Source organism: Leuciscus leuciscus (genome assembly GCF_965113295.1).
Source record: "Leuciscus leuciscus genome assembly, chromosome: 22".
In the NCBI taxonomy this organism is placed as follows: domain Eukaryota; kingdom Metazoa; phylum Chordata; class Actinopteri; order Cypriniformes; family Leuciscidae; genus Leuciscus; species Leuciscus leuciscus.
This window is the reverse complement of record NC_138746.1, coordinates 24,621,963-24,637,783: the sequence shown is the minus strand read 5'-3', so window position 1 is coordinate 24,637,783 and position 15,821 is coordinate 24,621,963. Positions and strand designations below refer to the sequence as shown.

The following is a 15,821-nucleotide window of genomic DNA, read 5'->3' as shown; positions in this document are numbered from 1 at the left end:
AATATACTGGATAGCTTTTCAGGAGGTAATTACTAACTTATGAGCATCCAAGTAGGAATGTTAACACTTATGAATATACAGTAATGCACTTGGAAATAAATGGTACAAACAGTTCCAGAAGATTTAAAAAGCCAAAAATGAGACATTTGAGCTCCAAAGGTGTCTAAATTCATCTTTTAAGTACTGGGACTATACTGTTCTAGGTGAATTGTTTTCCATTGTAACCACTATGGGTGGATGTTTCTTAATGTTAACCAGTTTTATATTATATATATTCTTTACATTATACATACCTCTTGATATACATATTTCTTGAGCAGTAAATCAGTATATTAGATAATGATTTCTGAAGGATCATGTGGATAAAGGAATAAATAACATTTAAATAGAAAATCATTCATTTAGTTTGCAATAATATTTCAGAATATAACTATTTTTACTGTATTTTTCATCTAATACATGTAGCCTCGTTGAGCATAATAGACTTCTTTCAAAAACATAAATTATACCAACCCCAAACTTCTGAATGATATAATGAGTGCAATTTTTTTATATACAAACCAGTCAAAAAAATAAAAATAAAAAATTAATTTAACTCCCAACTTAAATTAGTTTACAGATAAATAATTGAAATCACACAGACATCAGCTTTATGCATGCCAAGGAATTTCCTGCACTGCGAATTTATTGGAAGCTGAGGAACAAAATGAAACGGGGGCAGTCAGACTGCTGTCAATAAAACTCCATAGTTTCAGCAGAAACTTTCAAAAACAAGAGCTCAAATTCAGTTAAGAGCAAACCAAATGACATTCTAGTGTCCATCAAGAAATAACTCAAACAAATTCATATTCATTTAATTACTCGGAAGGACTTCAATAGATAAAGAATCTGATTTAAATGACACTCAGGCCATGTGATCTGCATGTGTAAGGCATTGTTGACTAGATATTACTAATGCTGGGCAGAAAGGACTGTGTGTCTTTCTAAAGCTCTCATTCAGATCTATGCGGGCGTCCCCTAGAGACCTCAAAACTATTTTTAGAAGTTGTGGAGGGGCAGTGATCTCCGCCTCAAAACTTTGGAACAACTGCATGAGCATTCCCCACAAGTGCTGACGAAATGCCACAGCCAAATACTACAAAAATACCTCTAACATATATCTTTCATTACCTCTGAGTGCTATTCATCCAGAGAAGGCAATAAATTACTGTACAGGTCTACATTCTGCCATAAACAATGATTTAAATGACATTTAAAATTCCAAATTGAATGTACAGATACGTCTTTAATTGTGCGCATTGGTTTTGGCTGGGTATATTAAAAAAAATTGTTTCAGGTTTACTCTTGTGGGTACTGTTTAGATGAAAAAAAAAAAGGAATTGGAGAAGTCTAGAGATTCTGATGTCCACCCACACATTTAAAGGACCGCCCCCTCATTAGCATATCAAGTCTGAAGAGGCCTCTGATGCCCTCTTGTGGGACTCACAAAGATGGGTTTTTTTTTTTGGAGCTGTCACAGTGAAAACTTAGGTCATGATTATTAGCTGAATTATACAGGAAAGTATTAAATGCTGAATGAAAAGAAGTAAACAGACATGAGTGTTTCGACTCTATATGTGCGTATCATTTATTAAATCAGTCCATTTGCAGCTCGAGTGCTTATCAGGTTGGTTATGCCAGGGTCTTGCCGGTTACTTCTCTCCGTCCCTCTGGATCCTGCGCTTCTCGTGCTGGTGTTTGGTGATAATGTACTTGAAGAACTCGTAGACGGACCAGCTGATGGCGGTCGAGGGCATCTGGTATATGACCCTGGCCTGAACGCCTTTGAAGTAAGCGGGCAGGCCGCCAAGCCTGTAGACAGTCCGGAAGGCATGGCCGAGGCCTGAGATGTGTCTTCCGCCCTGGCTGACAGAATCGAGAGCCAGAGACTCCTGCGTGTTCAGCAGCGTCTTGCAAACGTCCAGTGGCGTCGTGGCGGCGGCGGCGATTGCGCCCGCCAGCGCGCCCGACACCATGTGGGACGAGGGGTGGTATTGTCTTTGGGGGTTCAACAGCTCTTGCAGGTATTCGTAGGTCATGAAGTGCAAAGCCTGGAAGGGCACATTCATGGTGAGCTGCGTAGTGTAACTGCGATAAAAGGCCAACATCCCCTCCCGCTGCCACACGCAGCGCATACAGTCCAGGACGCCACGGTATGGCGAGTTATACATCTGCATCCTCTGCTTCACCACTGAACAAGGGGAGGTCATCGCAGTCCAGACAGGAAACAAAAGAGGACAGGAAGGGGGACGTTAATCAAGTGCGTGAACAAGTCAGGTCGTGATTGAAATACAGTAAGGCCCATCAAAGGAGAAATGTCCGTTTCATCCGGACGCGAGCGGATCAAACGAGCCTCCTGCGTGACCTACAGTCAAGCGGTCTGCTGGGAACAGACCAGAAGGAGAGCAGGTGTCTACGCAAGGTCTTAGTCTGGCACCTGCGCTGTTAACCTTGAGCCTCAAGAGTGCAGAAACAGACGCTACAGTCTGACTGAGACTCGGGCCACTGGGGGATTTCGGCTAATGCTACCGTTTCAACATCGCACAGCTGTTAATTAGAGCAAGGCCAACCTGCTCTCACAAGGCTGTCTTTTGAAAATGTGTGTTTTTTTTTAAGGGAGAGAGAGAGTTTTGTAGTGAATTTAGATCTTTTCTGCCACCTCCTGGCTGGGAGGTTAAGGTTTGCTGCACAATTTGTGCATTATTTGGAGGAGAATTTTGTGGAATAAAGATATTTTATTTGATTAAATTTTTTATAAAATACAGAAAAAAGTTTTTTTTAACAAAAAAATAAATAGACTAGTTGTCAAAATAAGCAGTCGCAGTCCTACTAATTAGCATGGGACAATTTGCTACATCATCTGGTTGCAGAAAGCATCTTTCTCCTTTCTATCTTTTTCTCCTACCATGGTATGTGCCCCAAAAATATTATTGCCATGACATGAAATAAATCCAACAGTAAAAGAAAAGGACCCATACAAGTAAAAAAAAAAGTATCAATGTAAACTAGATACAGATGAAAAGAAGAGCAATAAACATACTACCATTCAAAAGTCTGGGGTCATTAACATTTTTAAATGTTTTTGAAAGTGTCTTGAAAATATGCACATTAAGGCTATATATATAAATTATAATTAGGGATGCACCGATAGGATTTTTTTTGCCGATACCGATTTTAATAAACTATTGGCTGATTCCGATATTTGTCACTTGCTCTCTTATTTGAACTTTTGTCATTAAAGTAGATTAGTGTTTTGATCATGTTTTAAATTAGCAGCCATTAAGCTGTACTATCTATTTTATTGCTGCATCATTAAATAATTTCAATTGAACATGGATTGGATCCATTTAACATTCAAAAGGCCAACATAAATTCATAAATACAAATAAACAGTGCTTTTCAGGAAGGTCAAACAGTAGTTTTCAGGTACAGAAATTAAGTAATCAAATGTAATATATATTACTCATTATATAGATTAAATATATAAAGTTATTTGGTTAAGAATAGTGTGCTTTTTTTGTCTTTTGTTGTTTAATCAAATGAGCATAATTAAGTGGAATTGAGTGCTCTTTTACATTATCTTGCGCTTGAATATTTCACAAGGCTTAAAAACATGTGCAAAGGATAAACTTTCATGAAAAAAAAAACGTATTTTACCCAGAGAAAAATTTTGTATTATGAAACAGACATTATACAACTTTTTCATGCTATAGCTGATGGTTTTAAATTGATCAAAATCTAAAAAATCGACCGATAAATATCGCCGGGCAACACATCGGTGCATCTCTAATAAAATTATTATTAAAAACAGTTGTGCTGCTTAATATTTTTGTGTAAACCGTTTTTCAGGAATCTTTGATGAATAGAATGTTCAAAAGAACAGTATTTATTTTAAATACAAATATTTTGTAACATTATAATTGTCTTAAGTGTCACATTTGATCAATTTTAATGCATCTTTACAGAATAAAAGTATACCTACCAGAAAATAAAATCTTACTGACCCAAACTTTTGAATGGCAGTATATATTAAAGACTTTTTAATAGAAATTAAGTGTAATAGTAAATAAAGTGAAGATTAAAGCTAATATACCTTCAGCTGGATTCATGGCAGCATCATGAAGCAATGTGGCAACACATCCAGCTGTCCCTGTAACACAGACCCTCAGACATTAGCACCAAAATTAGGGCATGCACACAGTGGACAGTCACAGGAATCAAAATACAACAATCAGATCTTCAGATGGATCAGATCACAGTCAAACAAAAACTGTTCAAAAAACTGAACAGCCACCAAATACCCCCCATGATTTAACAGAGAGATTAAGGATTGACTGGATAAACTCTGGGGAAATGTGGAGTCAGGAAAGAAAGAGTCTTTTGTTCAGAATACAGGCAATTACTTCACTCATCGTGTCTGTTTTACGGTAAAAAGCAAAAACTGCCGCTGCTACTTCTGAGAATACAAAATACAGAGATGCTAACAGGACATGAGGCATTTTCCTGCAAATCATGATCCAAAAATAATAATAATATGATGCAAAATAATTATTTGTATCCCTTTTCTGTGTATTCTACTGGTAAACGGTAATATGCCAGCAGTTACTTACCACCCTTTCACCCTGACCTGGAGGAAAGAGAAAGAAAAGAGACACAGCAACACCAACAATGACTTTTACCATGAGCTCCGCAATGTTGAGTCTAAGGCCGAGATTTACTAACAGCTTGCGCCGGCACAAAGCCTCTTTTGCCGTTAAAAAAAACTACCGTCAGGATACCGTAGCTGATGAAAAGCCGTGGACACAGTTATACTTGTGCTGACCTTATTGCATATGCATACGTAGGAGTTTCCATGTCAGACAGCTACATTTATGGGCAGAGAGTATTTAAAAGAATTATGCAATGTGATTTGCTAAGGCTTGCGGTAGTCAATTTTCTGGTATTATCACCATTATTTATTTAAACCCCCCCAAAAAGCATGTATTAAATGGTTAGTTCATCCAAAAATTAACTCTCACCCTCATGTAGTTCCAAACCCGTAAGATTTTTGTTTATCTTCGGAACACAAATGAAGATCGTTTTGATGAAATCTGAGAGCTTTCTGTCTCTCCATTGACAGCTACGCAACTACCATTTGACTCTTCAAAAAGTTGGTAAAGAGATTGTAAAACTAATTCATATAAATTGAGCGGTTTAGTCCACATTTTCTGAAGAGACTCGATTCGCTTTATGTGATGAACAGATTGAATTTAGGCTTTTATTCACATATGACATTCATCAACTCACACATCACCAATTGTGGTTAACGGAAGCTCAAGCGTGTTCGCTTGACGTGCGAGAACCAATGAGGTTCATTCTCGTGTTACGCATCACGTTTGAGCTTTCGCAAGAACCAGTGAGGTTTGTTCTCACGCATTAAGTACGGTTGAGCTTCTGTTTATATTCGCTGATCAATGTTTATGTGTGAATAAATTCAATCTGTTCATCATATAAAGTGATCATGTATCTTCGAAAAATTTGCAACTAAACCGCTCGATTCATATAGTCATTAGTTGTGCAATCTTTTAATAAAATTTCTTCATTTGCACTTCGAAGATGAACGAAAGTCTTATGGGTTTGGAACGACATGAGAGTGAGTACTGATGACAAGTTTTTGTTTTTATTTTTGGGAGAAATTAACAGATTTTGCACCTGACATGACTGAATTTGCACACTCTCAGAAGATATCCTGCAGAACTTTCCACTCCCACTGGTGCTTTTATTAGATTGCAGCCACATGTTAATTTGCTCTGTTTAGTAAATCTGGCCCTAAGGATGCTTTCACAGTTGGTTCGATTGCCCGTTCCAAACCAGAGTTCGACATCAGTCGGGTGTGCATCAAAAGTGCTAGTGTGAAAGCACCCTAAGTCTAAATATCCACTACAACACAATTTGATAAATGCAATAACACAATATAAATCAATCACTTATCAATAAACTAGTGTTCCATTACTATCCATAATTTAAGCTTTATAATGAACACTTTTCATTATATGGACATATAGCAGGTCAGTTTAGTTACTTTGGGCACTACCAATGGATCTAATATGTGAATACAGTTCATTTGAAAAGGCCTTATGAAAAAGCAAAAAAAAGACCTCAACTTAACACGTTTACTGACTGCCCTACGTAGAAATGCATGCCAACTAACAGTCTAGAATTGTGGGTGTGCAGGTAAGAGGAAATCAGCAGTGCTGATGGGCGGGAAAACTGGTACCGTTCGCCAAATGACTGTTTGCTCCTGGATGGATGATATCACTGAGGACCTTTTTCAACCTTTCATAACAGGCGAAGTAAAGTGCGTGGGCAGGCCCCGCCCCTACAGCTGTAACATTCAGGCCCCTGATTGGCCTCCAGATTCCCTCTGTCCTCACGATTTGCCGCAGAGCGTCCATCACGTTACGGTAGCGGGCAGCTGGCTCTGGCTGAAGGCTCTGCATGCGTGTCTGCAACAAAGAACAATTGTTTACTTACAAGCCCGGAATGTAGATTAACGTATTAGTTTAATGTGGATATAGAAATATTAGAAATGTAGATTTTTAAGTCAGACCTGCTGATACTTTATTTGTCCCACGCAAAAATAAAAAGTTTTTAGCAACTTCTTTTCATACATACATTATACAATATATGATATATTTAATCTGCAAAAATAGCTGGAAATAATACATCTACAATTTATAAATAATTTCAATGTTATTACAATCCCTTGATGGACTCTATCAAGGCCAAATGTATACGCACAAAACCACTGTCTTGACGAGTATGCACATAAACAGTCAGTTTTGTTGCAAGTGAATGTAAACAGTTGTGTAACTGCACGTGTAACAGTATATTGGATCCGTGCATTCGGTCTTAAAGTGACAGCAGCCTAATAATAACCCTGTCTTTCATTGTTAGAAGGACATTAATGACGTGCTGCTCTTGAATGACTAACTTTTGTAACCTTAATTGCAAGGATTAATGTATTTAGTTTATTCAGGGAAGACCATACAGTATTTTACATTTGATTCCTTATTACATTTCTTTAAAATGTCTTGATTCAATACTACTGTTAGACCTACCTTAAAAAAAAAAAAAAAATTAAAGCAGTTTATTTTATTTGTATCTTTATTCTATTTTATTTATTTGTGCTGCTCCTCCTTATTTTAGTACTGACTGTTTACTTCTCTTTTTTTGTGAATTCAATTCAGAGTTTAAAATCGGGCAAAATACTACCTTGCTGACATTTAAATCAGCAGGATTTGTATAATTTTATAGGTTGGTGGTGATTCCCCTTGGTTAGAATTGCATTCCGGTGGGGGAGAGTATATTCCCCCTTCGGTTGAAATCACGGGGGCCCCACGAAAGCCAGGGGCCCCGATATCGCCACCATCTTTCTTCCCTTCTAGCGACGGCCCTGAGGGCAAGTGTCCCAAAATGTCCTTATTTATTTGTAATTTATTATCTCAGGCCTGCAAAAAAGTGATATCAATCCAACACACACAAAAAAATTGTGCGTTAAATTAAGTACGTATAAGGTTTACAATTTATGTAAATACATTTTAAATAGACCATAAAAACTGTAGACCGCAAAAAATAAAACAAACATGATTGAATCAGCCTTGCAAACAATGCATTACAATGCTGAGTCATTGGATCTGTAGATCAGAACCGAAGTTTGAAGCAATAAGGTCACACAGGGACTTAATCAAACTAATCCTCTTTTCCTGCAGCGCTACTGTATCACCTGATGTACATCAGAAACATGGATGCAAATCAGTGCCTGAAGATGACTGAAACACTGAAGCAGAAACACTGGCTTTCAACAGGAAGAAAACTAAATGTTGGAAGCAGCCATGCACATGTTTAGTAGGTTTACGTTGTGAACTTTAGACTGCCACAAAAGTCATGTTTGTATTGACATGGTCAGATTTAGAGTAGCTGAAAATATTAGTTCAGAACAGCAGCTGCAATGTGGGGAAATTTGAGATGGCAACAATGGTTGCATGAGTAGTTTTATACCTGTAAGGAAACAGTACTTCCATTATAAAAGGCCCGGGAAATAATTATATTTGCCAATAAATGTGCGTAAATCATATCTTAAACCAGTTCCTCATGACAGGGGAGTGAGGAACTGCAACCTCCGACAGGAAGTTCCAAGATTTCTCTTGAAATGCTCAGGATTGCAAAATAGACGAAAGTACAGAGATTAGATCTGAAACCTTGCAAAACAAAGAACTGATCTTTTATTACAACAAAGGAAAATATTTCATTTCCATTAAGAAACAGCGTACTAAGATTAAGTCCATTTTCAAAAAGAATTCCCTTCCATACGTTTTTAGTCATTTGTGATTACTGATTTTTTTTTTATATTAATTTTCTGTTATTATAGTGAAGCATACTTTTTTTTTTTTGTGTGTGTTTAGATTCACAACTCACATTTGATAAACAAAGCAACTTTCAAAAAAGGTGAATACATAATATTGGTTTAAAAAGAAAGTAGATCTGTACAAATTAAAGTAACTAACCAATTTCATCTGCGCTTGCAAATAATATATATTACTTCAGTGTTCTACACTTTGTTCTAATTCTCTTCTCTAAACAGGGCCAATGTGCAGTGTGCCACCCTGACCCTGTGTGTTCAGTGATTTAAACTTAACCTTTGACTCAAGTGTAAATCCTTCTACGTTTACCTTCCCCAGTGACTCATACTGGTGTGAATCAACCTCAGCTTGGAATTTACATGTTTTGCAAAGAGACACAGACCAAAACAAATTTAACAGGAAAATACTACAACCAATTTTACTACTAACATGTTTCAAAATTAAGATATTCATCCAACAAAAAAAAAGTGGCGCGAACTTGATTTGATAGATTGATATATTAAAAACTGACTGCACCATAATACGTGATCTCTGATCGGTAGATGAAGAGGTGAAGAGAATTTTACATTTTTGTAAAATGTGTGGCAGTTGGAGCATTGTGGCATTCTGAGCATATGAAAATTTGAGGAAAAAAGCCCAACATGTAGGCTATGGCAAATATTTATATTTAGGGTTACAAAAAAAAATACATGTTCAAATATGCAAAACAGATTTGTGTTTTCTAGATTCACAATCTGGACTGGCTAATTTAGGAGAGAACAGCTGTAAAAGACATGATAAAGTGTCTTCGTCTGTAAAGAACCCTTCACATTATCCTGACAAGAGCAGCTGAACACTCAAAGCAGCTTCCTTAGAGCTTGCCAAAGGCATCCTGATCAGTGCATTCGCAGGCTCACTTCAGACTGCAGGTAAACCCGGCCCAAATCAGAGTTTTTTGCTCATATGCGACTCATATCTGCTTTTCCTAACAGTATGAATGGCACAAACCACATCAAATCTCATCTTTTCAATTTCAAAGTTTTGGACCACTTCCATATGGCTATGTTTACAGACTGTCAGTCCAAATCTGATTGTTTATGTACCTGGTCTAAATTATTGACTGTCCAGACTGTGTATCGAAACTGTTTGGGTCTGATTTGCATGTCCCGTGGTGCACTTTCATTTTCCGGAATATCTGCAATGGTTTCTACAGCAATGACCTTGCATACGCCATACGCCAAAAACAACAACAACAGCAATGTGGAGGGGTGTGCAATACAGATGTTGTCTTATTTACAACATGACAATGTGTAGTCGCCGCCCGCCCTGGACTACAACGTCTTCTGAGGCAGTGGCAGAAAGATATCAGGCTGGTATGCGCGGCTTTATTCCCTTCTGTCATCTCCGCCAGTCTTAAAATTCAGCATGTCTCCAATATAAACATCACTTTCTGCTAGACCAGCACTTTGTGACAACACAACCTTGTTTCTGCAGCGACTTTCAGCATGTTTACTATAACAGCGTCTGACGTGTACGCTTTACATGGCGTGATAAAGTGACAAACTTCCCATTAGAGTGCTCAGACTGAAATGGATTTCCAGAAATGCAATTTGAAAAAGATTTCAAACCATATATGAATGTAGCTCGAAACAGATTCGTAAATATCAATTGCATTTTGTGTGATTTTTTTTACATTTATACTTGCTAAATATGAGCGGATTCCAATCGGATATGCACACAAATCGGATTTGGACTGACCGTCTGAACAAGGCTTTAGTGGTCCTAAATCTGATACAGGTCAGATGTTTTGCAATGCGACCTCAGTCTGAACAGTCAAATCAGAATTCATCCAACTTTTACATCACGCTAGATCAACATTCATCACAATTCATGGGAGTCAGATTTAACCCACCCAGTCAGTCCAGGACCATTATCTTTTCGCACTGGAATCTGATATTGAGCACATATGAAACAACGTCAACAGCTATACAAAAAAATCAATAAATCGTAATTCAGCACTAAGGCTCGCAGTGTGAATGTAGCCTTATAGTTTTCCTGCAAAGCAGCTTCCATTACATATGACGTGACAAATGACAGTGTCCTGTTCAGGGAAACAATGGTTTTAGAGAAGGAATTAGGGCTGGGTAATGCCACAAATTTCATGATTTGATTCAATTTGATTTTGATTCCCAAGCTTTTGATTGAATTCAATTCTGAGTACAAATGAATTTGATATTGATTCATGTAGATAGACCTATAAATCAGGTACAGTTGTATATATATAAAAATATATAATAATAATAATAAAAAGAAAACGTTGTATAACAACGACGTTAGAATAATACATTTAATGACATAATTATGTTTCTTCTCCAATTAGTTTTTTTTAAATATAAACACTTAATTGGTGGCTGTCATAAAAACTTGTTTTCATGACAGATTTCTTCAAACATAGCCTACATTAGGCTACTGTATATACTTTAGAACAGGTTAAGTAAAAAATATAGCCTAATGAATATATAATGCTTACATTTATAAAAATGCTTCTCCATAGACTTCATTTTTCTAGCTGACTACCAAGTTTATGGACATAAATGGCTTTTGTAAGTTAAATGTAAAGTTTTGGATTGATTTTATTGACTGACTGAGCGATTATATTATAACTTGTTCATTCAAGTTAATTTCATGCTATAACTTGTAGTAAAGAGGAAGAGATGATCAGTTTGCCGCTTGAACTAAGGCTGGCTCTACAGCGATCTGCCACGCCACATTAAAGAGCGCCACATAATATTTATTGTTGAAATTTTGTGATAAAATGGACAGAATTTGAAAGCTGAGACTTTGTTTCATTGCAAAATTAACTAAGTTTACTGCGATGTATTGAATGGGAGGCACGCTACAAAGTTGTGTACATTTATCAAATGAAAACTGCTTAAGATCTATTCCACATGGGATCATCAAAATCAGAATTTATTAAAATCGATAAATCGATACTTTTAAACTCAGCCCTATGCATTCTGATATCGGTCTAGTCATAGAACTAGAGCATATCACAGATCTGCTGTGGTGCATATATTAAATAAATAGATATTTAGTTAATGTACTGTCTCTATTGTAACCTTTAACTTAAAAGACAAAAATAATCTAAATACAGACCATATTTGAACTAAAAATACAGCGGAATCAATGCGCATGCGCACTAGCCTAGAGCAGCGTCAACATGGTCATGTGGTTTAAGAGCGGAGCCACGTGTGACCTTCTAATCTTCTCATGTTTCATAATGACACCTCGTTGAAAGAAAGGTACTACAAACACTCCCAACCACAGGATGCAATCATATTACAACAACAAAAAAAGAGGCAAGTTGCTGCTGGAATTACATGCTAGGGACTTTAGCTAGTTATTACCAGATTAGTCCAGACAGATCTTGATGTTTAAGAGATTACAGAACTACAAATGAGCATTACCATTAATAACCGCAAGGACGGTGAAGTGCAGTAGTAAAGTTTAAAAGTACAAAAACTAAAATCTGAGAAAGGGCGTGAGGGAAATGACTGTCTGAAAAGTATGTAGTCTGTAAAATACAGAGGAGATCACAGGGAAACTAACTCGACCTTGCTGGATCTTTCAAGGGCCTGCTGGTCACATCAGACATGTTAATGAATTCGTTTTCTTTTTTAAATTCTTTATAAAACTCTCATCTCTCATTTATTTACCTTCACACAATCAATAGGGAACATCAGGCAATGCTCCATGATTCCTGCCACTGCTCCTGCCAACATGTGCGTGCTGGTGGAGGCGCCCTGGGGCAAACCCTCATAGTCCGGTTCCGAGAGATCAGTGGCCTCTTGGGAGCCATAGACATGTCCAACATGAAGCTCCGGTTCTGCTGCTAACCGAGGTGTCAAAGTGCCAACGAGACTTTCCGAAACACCCCAGAACCTGCCGCCGAGCCAGTGTATCTCCGCGCCCGCTGAAGCTCCGGCCACCGCGGCATCGCCGCCCGATGTGTCCGCTGTCATCCGCCGCCTGCGCATAAAACCATCCGCTTCCATTTGCAGCACCCTGTCCTTTAAAATCATGCGTCCCACGCCCGATGTTTACGCGTTCCGTTCAGGCCTCTCCCGCCTGCGCACCGGGGAGAGGACGCGTCTCGTTCAGCGAGAACTGCGCAGCAGGAGGTGACCGACAGAACAGGCCGCGGACTCGCGGAGGGAAACGGAAACGCCCTCTCACCCTGTCCTGCTCTGTGATTGGTAGAAGCCGTTGCCATTCAAAACAGAACGCGCGCAGTGACATAACATAGCGAAAGCAGCTAGGTACACACACACCACACATGCGCATGCAGTATTCATAAGCATATATATATATATATATATATATATATATATATATATATATAGTATACATACACACACACACACACATTTTTAGAAAAACGTACATTAATTCACGTCATAACTTAATTTGTGTCAACTCCTTCAGACGCATTAAAAAGAATGCTATTTTAATTTGATTCATCCAACAACAGCGTTTAAGTCTTCAATTATGTAATATGGTGTTCAGTAAAGGTGCTAAGTAAAAAAACAAACAAAAAACAAATCTCTAATTATTATTATTTTTTCTGGGTTAAGGTTATTAATAACAATCCAGTTCCTAAATTCCTTAAATCTCTACTTTTAATCTTAAACATATATAGGCCTAATCAATGTTCTTAGGTAAATCAGACGTAATATCATGTAGTTCAGTTGATGTTTTAATATTTTAACACAATAAATAAAAAATAAAATAAAAAGAATAAAATATTTATTTCAAAATTAATTGAAACCTTCATCTGACGGTGTTAAATATGCGGGAGTTGACAAAACCTGAAGGAGTTGACAAAGGTCAACTGAAGCAACAACTAATTGACAAGACAAAAAAAAATAAAAAAAAAAAAAAAAAAAATAATATTTAATGTAATACAACAATCCTTCCAGTGGTTTGTTTTTCTCCTTACAATACAGTAGGCCTACATCTCATTCTGGGTCTTCAGTAACTCACATACAAGCGTATGTTAGATTCAGTGTAATGGTAAGCATTATTATGTGCTGCTCTAGCAGAAATAAAAATGTTCCCACTGTGAATCCAAAGGATCTGTAGCTTGTCTTAAAACTGCATCATTACATACAATTACACCGGGGTGACACATTTTTCTATTATATTTAATTATTATTATGCTATTATTAAAAAGGGTGTTTACTGTGTTGCAGCATTGATTCATTTCTTAAAATCCAGTTAGACTCTAAATGTAATTTGCATTTACTATAAACAATATTAAAATTAATTTACATGTCTTTGCTGAAAAAAATATATTTTCTAAAAGGTATTTATCAACTCTGTTTGGTTTCACTTTATTTTAAGGGGTCATTGTTACAGTGCAATTATATATTTAAGTACTGAGTAATATTAAGCAACTACATGTACTTATATTGGGTTAGGGTAGGTTTAGTTGAAGCCAAGGTTAGTTGCATGTAATTATGCATAACTTACTGTTATTACTATACATGTAACATATATGTAACAAGGACACTGTCAAATAAAGTGTTACCCTCTGTTTCTTATGAATGTCAATAAAACTGTGATGCTATCAAGTTCATTCTGATACTTTTAGATCATGCATTGGTTCTTCATCGGTTTTCTGCTCAAACTGATTCAGTCTGATTCATTGTTCAGACTGGTTGATTGAAAAGATTTGACTCACAAGAGCTACACCCAGCTTCAGAAAAGCAATTGTCAGGTTATAAACAAAAAACTAAGGAAATGTACTTAACATAAACCATCTTAAGATGGCTTGCTGGTCCTACCTGGTCTTTATTTTGATAGTTTTAGAGGGGTTTTGGGATGAGACCAACAAGCCTGAAAAATAATAGTTCTGCCAGGCTCATGGACCATTTTTAAGGGATAGTTCATCCAAAAATTTAAATTCTGTCAACCAAAGAGTTAATGGATCCCATTGGCGTCCGTAGTATTTCCGTACTGAAGTCAATGACTACCGTCAACTGTTTGAAAACCAACATTCTTTAAAATATCTTATTTTGGGTTCAACAGAACAAAGAAATTCATACAGGTTTGGAACAACATAAGGGTGAGAAAATGATGACAACATTTTCATTTTTGGTTAAACTACCACTTTAACCATATAGCCATCGTTCCACCATTATGAATTTTCAGGAAAAACTCCTAGACCGTTCATCTGATTTTCTCGAAAATTGGCTCAGATCATCTTCAGACCATGCTGACAACATGTTATGGAATTCAAGTTGATAAGTCTAACCGTTCTTGAATAACACACAAAATAATTTGACGAAAGAGCAAAAAAAACGTCTCCAAATGTCATTACTCATTTTTGCAGATGATTTTTAGATATCAATACAGTTATTCTTATACTTGCAGTTTTTATAATGAGATTTTGAATGCCAGCTTTTTTTCTAGCACTCATAATAAAAATAACAAAAATCATATCAGCCTTCAGAGACTCGACAGTAAACATCATCATTATCTTGACCCAAAGGTTCAAAATCATCTCTTTGGAAGAAAATTAATAAGGTTACTTAACAATGAGCTAATTATACTTTAGAGCAGGACCATTTTCAGCTAATTTCATTTCGGACGCGAGCCCACGGTGTAGAATTTCTGCCGACGAAGGGAATGAAGTGTTAATTTTCGCTTACAAGAACAAAATTCCCTGGCCTTGATCAAATTAACGTTGACTGTGTGTTGACCAGATGTGTTCCTTCAAGGAAAGCCAAGCTGGCGTGCCTGTAGAGTATCTCTCAGTCTTGACCATAATTCCCCGATGATAGAGGTGTCGGGAAACCCTAGATTGTCTAATAGCGGGCTACTTTATTCCTTTTCCTTCTGAGAACCTGAATCAATAGGAGTTGTTTTTCACAGCATAAGCAAAACAAATAGAAGTTCAATGATATTGCGTACCGCGTCACAGCAATTACACATCATACAGGCTCGAATTGAGTTTCTAATTCATTTAAGGCCTAAGCTTTGGTTATCTTCTGTTACTTGAGTGGAATGCACAAAGCCACAAACCTCCTGTTTTTTAAAAGGTGTCTCTGAAAGCTGTCTGCAGTCCCATCAGCATGACGTCGATGCATCATCTATTTAACATAGAGAAAGAAGCACTTATGATCTGAAGAGACGGGCTCTTCAGTCAAGATGATTTCTCGAGAACATTTCTTAAGTATTCTTCTGATGGCATGGCCTTGAAGCATCTTTATTTGATGCGTCTTATAATAGAAGGAGACAGTATTCGAATTAACTATGACGTCTCAAATAGTCTAGGTCAAGTGAACAAGAATGAATATAAAAGGCTGATGCTGAAACTGTAAATCTCAGCTAACACTT

At 37.1% G+C, this 15,821-nt stretch overlaps 1 protein-coding gene across 1 annotated transcript; it reads right to left on the bottom strand.

Annotated features, from left to right (window-relative positions):
* Window positions 1–644: 644 nt before the first annotated feature.
* slc25a28 (solute carrier family 25 member 28) lies at window positions 645–12,652 on the bottom strand. The gene is made up of 4 exons (XM_082153702.1): window positions 12,137–12,652; window positions 6,296–6,524; window positions 4,133–4,189; window positions 645–2,230 (listed from the first exon to the last, which is right to left on the bottom strand). The coding sequence occupies exons 1-4, from the start codon at window positions 12,500–12,502 to the stop codon at window positions 1,692–1,694; spliced, it is 1,191 nt and encodes a 396-aa protein (XP_082009828.1). The 5' UTR covers window positions 12,503–12,652; the 3' UTR covers window positions 645–1,691.
* Window positions 12,653–15,821: the final 3,169 nt, after the last annotated feature.